Here is a 12,359-nt window from a genome sequence, read left to right on the forward strand (position 1 = left end):
GACACCAGCATTGCTACAGCTTACCTGAATGGAGCTGGGGCAGGGCACAGCAGGGCTGCACGGATGCACAGGGGGAAATGCTGGATTGGCTCTGCCAGTGCATCCACACAGCCCCGACCTTACCACCGCAACCACCATCCAGGTAAGCTGTAGTGACAGCAGTGTCAGGAGGACAGCTCCGGAGCTCTGCCCCACCACACTGGTCACTTCTGCTAGTAAGCAATAAAAGAGCACTGCTCTCCACAGGTAAATCCTAGACATGGTAGTGAATGTACGCAGCCAACAGCTAGTCAATGCAGTTGCAGGAGTAAAGAGAATGCAAAGAAGGCTCTGCAGCACTTAACATGCATACGTGTGTCCCTCTCTGTCATTTTAATATTTACTAGAGGTGCCAAATGAGAGAAGACTACTCAGTGTAACAGAGATACTGTGGCTGGAATGGCCACATTTCCACCCCCATGAAATCAACACCCTGTGCCTATTGGACAATCTACCCAAAGTGACTGGAAAAGGAGCAACTTTTCTCAGGTAGGACTGATTTGCCACGTGGCTCCTACTTACGTGTAGCTGGCTTCCTCGGGAGCTGGGAAGGATTCCTGGGGCCAGTTGATCAAGCAATTGAGGAAGATGAGGCAAGCCAGGCCTGACCAGATGAGCATAATGGTGATGAAGGAAACTCCACTGTCATTGATCATCTAACAGCAAAGGGACAGGAGATAGAAATTAAAGGGTGGAACAAGAGAAAGGGTAATGGAGGAAGACTCAGGTGGGTTTAGACATTTTACCATAGCAGGAAGAGGGGAGCATGGGGCTTCCCATGGTTAGTCTGTTAGGGAAGGAATATACATACAGTCCTCCTGTAGAGATAAATGCACATTCTGTCTACACATTGGAGAATGTGCATCTCGTCACAGTGTGAAATATGTATCCCATCTTTTAGCATGGAACCTGGAAGTGGTGAGAGATGACACATGACTCATGCACGTTTCCCCCACCCCCATTGGCTAGGTTCACGCATAGTGCTAAGCTAGGGATAGTCAACATGTTATCCACAACATCTGGAGGGCATAAACTCCCTTCAGCCCCAGCCAGCATGGCCAATACTCAGGGATGATTGGAGCTGCAGCCCACAACATCTAGGGGGCACTAGGTGGTAAGCCGTTAGTTTACTCAAAGTGGTGAGTCTGTTAGGCTGGGTTTGGGACTAACCATGGTTTGTTTTCTAGCAACAAAGCACAATGTAAAGCCAAGGTTAGTTGTTGGTTTAGAAACCATGGCTTTTTAAAACTGTATTTGGTGTTATGTCTGAATCCAACAGTCTTGCTTAACCATGGTCTGTCCACCAAGCTACAGATGAGCAAGGCAAGAGCAGCTGGGGGGGGGAACCAAGTGTCAGAGAAAAAAGTCATGGCTTGTTTGCTCATCTGTGAGACAACTTGTGGATTGTTGAACAAACCATGGTTTAGCATCACATACAAACTCCACCACTGTGATAGAATATTCAAAGCTGCCACAGGAATCATGTCTTCTGGATTCTGCCCTGCCCCACCTCATGCCTCCCTTCACCATCCTAACAGTTTTAATAGAGAAAAATCTTCCTATCCTCTCTGTATCAAGTCTTCATCAGCCAGGAAAGAAGCACACAGGCATACATCCAGGGGCTGCCTCGAGTGCCCAGTAATAGGGAACACTCCACACACTGCACCAGGAAGCTGGGGTGATTCAAGTTTGCTGCAACACCCTTTAGCTACATTACCTTAACACCAGGAAACGTAATAGCGGAGGAAGCATATGAGCCAATCATGAGTGCCATGAAGGTAGAACGTAGATTTCCAAACATGTTGGGCAGCTAAAGAGGGACAAAAGGAGAAAGCAATTAATAGAAATGCCCTGCTGCCATTCCTTTGAAGGTGTTCTTATTAGGGTTGCCAGAGTCCTTTATTTCAAAGGAAAGACTACCTTATTCAAGAACTTTACAGAACATCATGGAAGCCCCTATTTATAGCTCCAAAGGCTGCAACGGAGGACATCCCACTTCAAGCACCAAAAAGCAGGAATCTTCTACATTTTCCCAATCATCACATCTCTCATTTACCACAGATGAGGCATATTCAGCATAAATGTATCACAGCCTAGTTGTCCAACATGTGTTACAGCACAATCCTATATACATCTATTCAGAAGTACATTCAATGGGGCTTATTCCCAGGTGAGTGTGAATAAGGTTGTAGCCTTAACCAGCTCCTGTGGTTTCCAGCAACTGGTATTCAGTGACTACTGGTCTGGAGTGTTTGCACCTTATGTTGGGTCAATGGGACAGACTGGGGATTCTGTTGGTGTACCGTCCATCCCGCTGCCCAACAGACTCCCTAGCTGAGCTGACGGTGGTGGTCTCGGGTGTACTGTTGAGATTCCCCAGACTGTTGGTTCTGGGGGATGTCAACATCCATGCTGAGGCCACCTTATCTGGGGCGGCTCAGGATTTCATGGTTTCCATGACAACCATGGGACTGTCCCAATACGCCATTGGCCCAACACATGTAGCAGGGCATACTCTAGATCTGGTTTTTGCAACTGGCCATGGAGTTGGTGATCTGAATGTGGGGGGCCTTACATCAGTCCCTCTGTCATGGACAGATCACTGCTTGCTGAAGTTTAGACTTACAGTGGCTTTCCCCCTCTGCAAGGTTGGGGAACCTATTAAGTTGGTCCGCCCCCAGAGACTAATGGATCCGGATGGTTTCCAAAGGGCTCTGGGGAGTTTTCCGGCTGATAGGGCTGGCGCGCCTGTCGAAACCCTGGTTGAACTGTGGAATACAGAAATGACCCGGGCGGTTGACATGATTGCTCCTGAGCGCCCTCTCCTGTGTAGAGCTCGTATGGCTCCATGGTATACCCCAGAGCTGAGAGCGATGAAACAATATCGGAGACGGCTTGAGTGCAGATGGAGACGAACTCCTGGTGGATGCAATTATACACTGGTAAGTGCCTATGGTAAGCTGTATTTAGGGGCAGTAGGGGCATCAAAAAAACCCACAATATTTTGCTGCCACTATCGAATCATCACTCTGCCGCCCAGCAGAGCTCTTCAGAATTGTCCGGGGGCTATTACACTCTGGCCCCAGGGACAAGGTAGAACCATCTGAGGCCCTCTGTAATGAATTTGCTAGGCACTTCCAGGATAAAATCTTTAGCATCCGCCAGGACTTAGACTCCAGTGTTATAACAGGTGAATCAAGCGAGGTATCCAGAGCACATCCTTGTCCCGATTTCTTGGATGAGTTTCAGTTGGTGCAGCTTGAGGACAAGGTGCTTGGACAGGTTCGTGCAACCACTTCTGTGCTGGATCCTTGCCCTTCTTGGCTAATAAAAGCTAGCAGGGATGGAACAGCCGGCTGGGCCAGGGAGGTGATTAATGCCTCTCTGTGAGAGGGGGTGGTCCCTGGCTGCCTGAAAGAGGCAGTAGTGAGACCACTCCTGAAGAGACCCTCCCTGGACCCAGAAAATCTTAATAACTATAGGCTGGTAGCAAATGTTCCATTCCTGGGCAAGGTCCTTGAACGAGTGGTTGCAGGCCAGCTCCAGACACTCTTGGAGGAGACCGATTATCTGGATCCATTTCAGTCGGGTTTCAGGCCTGGTTTTGGCACGGAAACAGCCTTGGTCGCCCTGTATAATGACCTTTGTCGGGAGAGAGACAGGGGGAGTGTGACTCTGTTGATTCTCCTTGATCTCTCAGAGGCTTTCAATACCATCAACCATGGTATCCTTCTGGGGAGACTGGCTGAGTTGGGAGTGGGAGGGACTGCATTGCAGTGGTTCCGCTCCTACTTGGCGGGTCGCCTCCAGAAAGTGGTGCTTGGGGAACATTGCTCAGCACTCTGGACTCTCCAGTATGGGGTTCCGCAGGGGTCAGTTCTGTCCCCCAAGCTGTTCAACATCTACATGAAACCATTGGGTGCGGTCATCCGGAGCTTTGGAGTGCGTTGCCATCAGTATGCTGATGACACGCAGCTCTATTTCTCCTTTTCATCATCTTCAGGTGAGGCTGTCAATGTGCTGAACCGGTGCCTGGCTGCCACAATGGACTGGATGAGGGCTAATAAACTGAGGCTCAATCCAGACAAGACTGAGATGCTGCTAGTGGGTGGTTCTTCTGACCGGATGGTGGATGTCCAACCTGTCCTGGATGGGGTTGCACTCCCCCTGAAGGAGCAGGTTCATAGCTTGGGGGTTCTCCTAGAATCATCTCTGTCACTTGAGGCTCAGGTAGCCTCGGTGGCACGGAGTGCCTTCTACCAACTTCAGTTGGTGGCCCAACTACGTCCCTATCTGGACAGGGATAACCTGGCTTCAGTTGCCCATGCTCTGGTAACCTCCAAATTAGATTACTGCAATGCACTCTACGTGGGGCTGCCTTTGAAGACAGTTCGGAAACTGCAGCTTGTGCAAAATGCAGCGGCCAGAATGGTAACAGGGACCAGACGGTCTGAACATATAAAACCGATTCTGGCCCGCTTGCACTGGCTGCCTGTATATTTCCGAGCTCGATTCAAGGTGCTGGTTTTGACCTATAAAGCCTTACACAGCTTGGGACCATAATACCTGATGGGACGCCTCTCCCGATACAAACCCACCCGTATACTACGTTCAAGATCAAAGGCCCTCCTCCGGGTGCCTACTCCAAGGGAAGCTCGGAGGATGTCAACAAGGGAGAGGGCCTTCTCAGTGGTGGCCCCCAAATTATGGAATGATTTCCCTGACGAGGTGCGCCTAGCACCAACACTGTTATCTTTTCGGCGCCAGGTCAAGACTTTCCTCTTCTCCCAGGCATTTTAGCATGTGTTTTATACTGTTAAAAATTTTAAATTGTGTTTTAAATTGTTTTTATAAGATCTGTTTTAAATAATATTTGTTTTAATGTTTTTAGTTACTGTAAACCGCCCAGAGAGCTTCGGCTATGGGGCGGTATATAAGTATAATAAAATTAATAAATAAATATTCAAAAGCATGCTGCCTCCAAGAGTGGAGGCGGAGTTCCAGAAGGGAAATTCCAATTTCTGCATTGATTTCAGAGTCTCTAGCATGCAAGGTGGGGGAGAAAGCAGCTGTGATCCTGAACATCCTTACTCAGAAACAGCTGCACCAGAATCAGAGAGATAACTGAACATATGATGTTGCCTTATTTTGTCCGGCCATCAACCCTCCTACTCAGTATTATCTCTGCTCTGACTACAGAGGCAATCGAAGATCTCAGGCAGAGATGCCTTTCCCAGCCTGATGCCTAGATACCATTTTAATTTGGGATGTGAGGAACTGGACCTGAGACCTTCTGAATGCAAAGCATGTGCTCTACCCACTGAGCTACTAGCACGCCACTCCAGGTGAATATGCTTTGACTGAGAACCTTCTAGTTTCCTCCCTGTTTACCTTTGGAACAGCCCTGAGACATGGCATGGTGCCAACCCTTCACTTGGCTTTGGTAAACAGTGGAGTACAGGGTGGCTCTGCCACGCTTCAGCTCTTTAACACATGCCCTTGCCTAAGGCAAGAGAAAAGGGGGTGGGGTGCTCAGCTCTGCTTTCTCATTGGCTGGCTGCCACCTTCCTGGCCTATGTATGTGTACCCTGTGGGTGGTTTGGCCTGCCTCTTCCAAAAGGCACTGTGATCTAATAGTGAAGTAATCGCCTTTCCTTGTGTGTTCTGTGAAGGGCTGGAAAGATGCAAGACCACACAGACACCATTCACTATGCCTGTCCAAAGCATTACACAACAGGGCACAAAGCCCCACAACAAAAGGGGTGAGGTAAGTACCAGGCCAGATATTCCCACCCCAGAATCACTTGCTTCCCCTTTCTTTCTGGCAGCATGGATTGGCTTGACCTGACAAGGACAAACAATCTGTGAAAGAGGAAAGTTGTTCTTCCTGACAAGGTCACAGCCACGACACAGACCTTGCAGCGTAGGCTTCCCTAGTGCTGCGGTGACCAGAGCAAGGGAGGAAAGGGCTCCTGTGCCTTTAAAAAAAATCACAAGAGAATTCCAGCAGGTGCAGTGCTTCTCAGCCCCAGATGACGAGATGCCAGCACCTGTCAAAAGGCCCTCTTCCACACGGCTGGCAAAGGGACACCTTTGGTCACCCCGGCCAGGTCATGTCACCCACATAGCTCTACTCTCAACACACAGCACTTCCAGGAATCTCACAAAACAGGAAGGAGGCAGCTTGCAAGTCCCTCCTGACACCTGAAGAGGACACACACAGACACAATACAAAACACACACCCTACACTTATACAGGCAAGTTGTAGACCTAAACACAGCCACACACACGTTCCTGCAACCAACAGAGAAGGTCTCACATGTTACAAGAGCATGGAAAGAAGACACCTGCGTGCACAGCAAAGAGATGTCTCCACCTGCAGGGCTGAATTCCACCACGCTGATTTGCATCAGCTTCATTGCCAAGCTTTATGAGACCAGATTGTTTTCAAATTAACTTGTTATCAAGACACAGTAAATCACATAAATTATCCCAACACAGAGAAACAAAGCATATGAGAGACCTAGCGGGACTGAGAGACTCACAGAAAACAGACACCTGGGCTTTTAATGATGGTCTCATGGGGAGACTGCTTCGCTCTTCATGCTTTTATCCCATGGAGATGCCAGCCCCAGCCCCAACCCTCCGTCCAGATGCCTCTTTCTGGCCTGTACCACGTCCAATTGTGGACAGAGGCTTACATGGCCAAGTGCTCCTCTATACAAAGAGGGGAAACAAATGTCAAGGAGGGGGCTATGCTAGACATTTCTCTTCTATGTGGGTGGGTTTACTTCTGTGGAGGAGTATTCTGTTTTGCGAGTCCCTTTAAAGCAAGGATGAGGAATTTCAGGCTCCGGAACCAAATGCGGCTCATCAAGCCTCTCTGCCTTACCCTCAGGACTTTCCCCAGGCTACAGCCCACTCCCAGGTCGAACCCCTCAGTAATCCTGCTCTGGGCCCCTGTGAGCTCTTTTGCCTAGCTGGAACATGTCCTTGAACTGTGAGAATGCATCTCGCTTCCTGGATGGAGACTGGAGAGATGTGTGCGCAAAGGCTAGAATCTCATCTGTTGCTCCACCTACTTTGGCTTCTGGCCACACTCACTTTTGACTCTGGCTTCACCCACCACTGGCAGGCTGCCCCTAGACGGCAGTTGCCCATGACATAATATGGCCTTCTGGCTGGAAAAAGGTTCCTCACCCTGCTTCGCAGCCAGAAGTAGTACAGCCCATAGAAAGGTCCACTCCTTCACCTTCAGATTGTGAGAATCAGGCCCAGGTGTGGGACAGTTTCTCCATCTCCACTGGTGATAAGATGGGAGATAAGCCCTCTTTGACAGTAAAAAGGCAGCAAAGGAATCTTTGATCTCCAATCTCAGCAGCATGGTGCTGAGCACAAAGATTGGTAGATAAAATCTCTCTTTAGAGATCCTCTGGCGGTGCCAACAATGTGCAAAGCCAGATACCAAAGGGTGTGGCCAGATCCTTTCTAAAGAATAGAGTTGGATCTTTCCAGCCACCCACACCCACACCACTGCTGGAGTGGAGGGGCCTGGAAATGCTGGTCGTGTGTGTATGTGCACCTGCATGCATACATGTCTGCTGTGTAGGAGCGTATGTATGAGTGTGTGAATGCATGTATGTAGCGCTGTGTGTTTCTGTCAATGGAGGAATAGAGGTATGTGCATTCTCTCTCTCTCTCTCTCTCTCTCTCTCTCTCTGTTTTGCACCACCCTCCATTGGAATGCAGTCCCTGGAAGGTTGGGCAAGTTCCAATCCAGCCCTCACACTGAAAAAGGTTCCGCGCCCATCCTGTTCTATGGGATGCCACAGTAGGGCAAATTTTCCAAACGGATTACCCCAGATATCTGGCCCAGATGACCAATGGAGGAATACTTCCAACTTGTGGAAAATGTTATGCCCACAAGGCCTCATCTGTTGTTCCTAGAAGAAATGGTTACATTATATTTACAGTGGGAAGAAACATAGAACAGATATTATTACATCATCACACAAAAACACATAAAACATTTTCTTATAAAGTAAACATTTCACTATTGGGTAGCACACAACAATGAACTTGTATTTTGTCTGAAATTATTCCCATTTGACATTAGCCTTGTCTGATCCTATATCCAGATCCACCAAGATCTCACATGTTTTGGATAATAATCCTTTGATCTTTATCAGTCTTTTTAATATGTGATAAAAAGCAGTTAATACCCAGATCTCCCTTCTATGATGTCATGGATCATCATGGCTTTTACGTGGAGATCTCAAAACATTTCCAACGACTCACAGCTCATATCCATGCCCAGGGACTGCATTGTGAAAATCATGGATCCAGCATCTTGTAGAACCACTATGGCACAAAAATCTAGATCCCAGGCATGGGTCCTCAAGACCTTCACAGGCAAGGCACAAGCAGCTCATATCCATGTGTATTGCCTTCACCATTTGCCATTTATACTGCACTTACCACTACAATGGGTGCCAAACTGAACAGGACTCATCTGTAAAAAAATACAGATCTAATGCTTCATGGTGCTGCTACTGTACAAAAATGTACACTTGAGGCATAAGTGCTAGTGATTTTTATAGGCAGTCCAAAGAAATACACTGTCTAATCTCAGCTCACATCCATGTGCACTGACAACGTACACCACAAATATCACAGAAGTAGCACTTCATGGCAAAACACAGACCAGAGGCTCAGGTCCTCATGTAGCCTCATCAACTGAAACAGGCAAGCACGTCAAATCCACCATCATCTCAGAATAGTGCCACAAAATGATCTGTTATTTTTATTATGCAGATTCTTACAATATAGCCCCTAGATGGCAGTGTGGGGGTGACTTTGTGTAAAAACAATGGGGATCCATGAAGATCCTTACCTAGGAGCCAGATTTTTCCACCGTGGCTGTGCTACAAAACACTGGATCCGTGCTGTATGGTGCAACTGCAGGGTTGTATCTCAGTGATAGGCACCTCTGCTTTGCATGCAAAAGGCCCCAAGTTCAATCCCCAGCATCTCCAGGTAGGCTGGGAGAGAACCCTGACTGAAATCCTGCAGAGTCGGTGCCAGTCAGTGTGGACAATATTGAACTAGACAAGCAGATGGTCTGTCAATATGAGGCAACTTCCTATGTTCCTAACTAGGGTTGCCAGGTTCAGGGCCTGAGACTGATCCTGTATCTTTAGGAGAAGAGAAAGTCAGCCAAGCGCAGGTGTTCTTGCAACGCTGTAATGGGAAAAACCACAAGGTGGAATCCTCCCTTCCCCCTGCACAACTTTTAAAGATACAGAAGACCTCTTGGAGGCCAGGCCTGCCCCTGCCATGTCTTGCCTGTTAGCCAATTGTCGTGTGCTTCCTTCCTTGTGGCTGGTTATTCTGTTCCTTGGAAACAAGTAGCAGTTACTGTCTAGGATGACAGGGGCAGGGCTTCTGTATGCTTAACAGCTGTACAAAGCCAGGAACTTCAGTAGGTTCAACTTTTTTCACTTGCTGTACGAAAAGCTACAGGTGCCAAAATACACACTGTTATTAAAGATACAGAAGCCCTGTCCTCATTTGCCTCCCTAGGAGGGGAAATTAAGCCTTTATCTATTGACTGCAGCCTTCTATAACCTGGTACCCTGCACATGTTGTTGGGCTGAAGTCCCATCAGCCCAGCCAGCATGGCCAACAGTCAGGGATGATTGGAGTTGTAGTCCAAGGCACCAGGTTGGGAGAAGGCAGATTGCCTGGGTTCAGTGATGACTCTGTCTGTGTGTGTGTCTTGAAGTTCTTCTATAGGGAAACCCAAATCCCAAGCCAAATCACACAGATCAATAAATATTCATATGCATTTGCATATTTTGTTTTGCATAATTTATTTTGAGCAATGGGTTTTATATCTGACTGAAGTATGACTGAAGGACAGATCATGGGCAGTAGTGGATGTACAGTTCTGACAATGTAACCCTACACATATGGAATGAGTGCATGATCTGCAGGAAGCAGTGCTGAGCAGCTAGTTCTGCACCACTGCTGCTGTAGGCTTCCTCAGCTCCCCAAAGAAAAGAACTGCCTCTACACTGAGAAGGGGTTTCCTGGGACACTGTTACTCCTCTGACTCAAGTGGAACTAACAGCCAAGCCATTCACGATCTATTCAGCTATTGTGAAAATGGAGAGAAATGACATTGTGACAGGATCATTACCCAAGTGACAGTGCAAGACAGACTCTAAAGCAGAGCTTGGAAAAGTTACTTTTTTGAACTACAGCTTCCATCAGCCCAATCCAGTGGCCATGCTGGCTGGGGCTGATGGGAGTTGTAGTTTAAAAAAAGTAACTTTCCCAAGCTCTGCTCTAAAGCAGGATAGGAAATCCCTGGCCCCTTCAGAGGTTGTTTGACTACAGCTCATATCATTCCTGTCCACTGGCCACACTAGTTAGGGCTGATGGGAGTCCAAGAACATCTCGAGGGCCACAGGGTCTCACTTCCCTGCTTTAAAGCTCAGCCTGAACTCAAGCCGTGTGAAAGGCTCTTCAGTGTGCATGGGGCAAATATGGAAGAGGTACCTCCTGCTATTTCCACTTGGTCATTTAGAGATACATATTTCCCATCTCTTTATATAGCAAACGGCCTAATCCACCGTCACTTTCCCCCATACTTACGGTTAAGGAGGTGAAGGTCAGGCAGATCCCACCAAAGCCATTGAGGGAAAGGCCAAGGAAAATCAGCGGGGAAAGAACTGGGGAGACAGAACAGAAACGTGTGGTGAGCAGGTGGGTGGTGGCCACAAAGAAGGGGGTGGCAGAAAGAAAAGGCACAGAGGATGGAGTGGGGCAGCAGAAGGGCTTGAGAGCCCCACGTGAGTTTGCTAAGAGAAGGGATGGAGTAGACAAACGGTTTGCCAGCCTGCAATGTAGAGAAGCATCCCATCTTTTTAACATCTCTGCAGCCAGGAAGGAGGCAGCCACAGCTTCTCCAGCACCTCTCCTCCACAAGTCCCATCACTCCTGATCCACACCTGCCTACCATGGGGGCAGCTCAAGAGTCCTGCTTGGTCCAGCAATGGGACGGGAGACCATCAGGATGGGTGAAGCTGTAGTCACCCTCCTTTGCAGCTACAGGACTGTTAAGACAGAAAGGAGGAAAGATTCTCCACACTGCAACCCTTAAGTAAACCAATTTGAGTGACACGTTGCCAGTCTCACCTGGTGGGTTAGAGGCAGCCAAGGCCATGACAGAACAGGAAAGAGCAAAGCTGGCACTGGAGAGAAAGCAATAGATAAGAATTAGAATAGCATGGGGCTAAGTTATGCCTTCAACGAGATGCCCCACAACCATTTTAGGAAATCACACACCCCCAAACACCTCACCCATATTCCCCGACTTCCCAAACCACAATCCATTCTTGGTTTCCCTGCTGCCTATCCAGTGGAGGCCCTTCTGTTTCAGGAAACCATTCTCTCTAAACCCCTGTCAATTGCCTTTGGAACAAGAACCCACTGGCCAGTGGCCCCTAGTGCACTGTCCCCCACCTGAGGATTCTTTCAGCCAGGCAGATTTGCCCCAGACCCAAGATCAGGGGTGGGGAACTTTGAGCCCATGGGCGAGGTGCAGCCCTCCAGTCCAGACCTATCTATTTGGCCCTCAGAACTCTCCCCAGCTCACACCCCTCACTGGCCCTGCTTCACACCCTGTGCATGAGTGTAGAAACTAGCCTACTGTACAAAGCTAACGTTTACACCAGCTGATCCACCTACTTTTGCCTCTGAACCCCCATCACCACCGGCACGGAGCCCTGAAAAAGTTGCCCAGAAAGGAACGCGGCCCTTGGTCTGAAAAAGGTTCTCCACTACTGCCCTATAACTTTGCTCCATACCTGCCGACCAGGCGGAGAGGCCTGGGGCCAAGCCGGTCCATGAATATCCCCAGAGGCAAAGTGGCGGCGCTCAGCATAAAGGACCCAATGGTGAAGCCCAGGTTGAGCATCTCCTCCTGTTCCACGCAGCTGGGCCAAGAGTAGGACGAGTCAGCTGCAGCTGAGCTATTTGCGGCATTGGTGCCATTTGCGGCATTGGTGCCATTTGCATCTGGGAAGGGAATGAGGCAACTTGGATTAGAGATTCTTCCCTCTCCAGCATAAGCCTCACTTTCACGCCCACCCTATCCTAGCGCAGGCAAATTGTTTCCTGTCCAATGAGGTTATCATTTGGAGAATGCTCGAAACAGCCTGTCTCTGATTGCTTATGCCTGCCACTGCCTTGATGGGCAATGCTACCTGCCACATTGTATCTGCATAAGATGTGGCATGTCTCCACATCAGCC

General features: G+C 48.7%; 1 protein-coding gene across 8 annotated transcripts in view; it reads right to left on the reverse strand.

Moving 5' to 3' along the window:
* Positions 1–12,359, reverse strand: part of SLC43A1 (solute carrier family 43 member 1) — a 30,772-nt gene that overhangs the window by 10,408 nt on the left and 8,005 nt on the right. For 7 of the 8 annotated variants that reach the window (XR_009760572.1, XM_061609634.1, XM_061609632.1 and 4 more), the window contains 5 exons: positions 11,914–12,124; positions 11,243–11,298; positions 10,700–10,776; positions 1,757–1,849; positions 562–695 (listed from right to left, as the gene is read on the reverse strand). Coding sequence is in view for 7 of the 8 variants with exons in the window: in XM_061609634.1 (XP_061465618.1) it covers positions 562–695; positions 1,757–1,849; positions 10,700–10,776; positions 11,243–11,298; positions 11,914–12,124 (571 nt within the window). In the remaining variant the exon portion in view is untranslated. The remainder of the gene's footprint in view (positions 1–561; positions 696–1,756; positions 1,850–10,699; positions 10,777–11,242; positions 11,299–11,913; positions 12,125–12,359) is intronic. The other variant, XM_061609637.1, reaches the window with a different exon arrangement.

The sequence above is a fragment of the Rhineura floridana genome, chromosome 2 (assembly GCF_030035675.1).
Source record: "Rhineura floridana isolate rRhiFlo1 chromosome 2, rRhiFlo1.hap2, whole genome shotgun sequence".
NCBI classification, from domain to species: domain Eukaryota; kingdom Metazoa; phylum Chordata; class Lepidosauria; order Squamata; family Rhineuridae; genus Rhineura; species Rhineura floridana.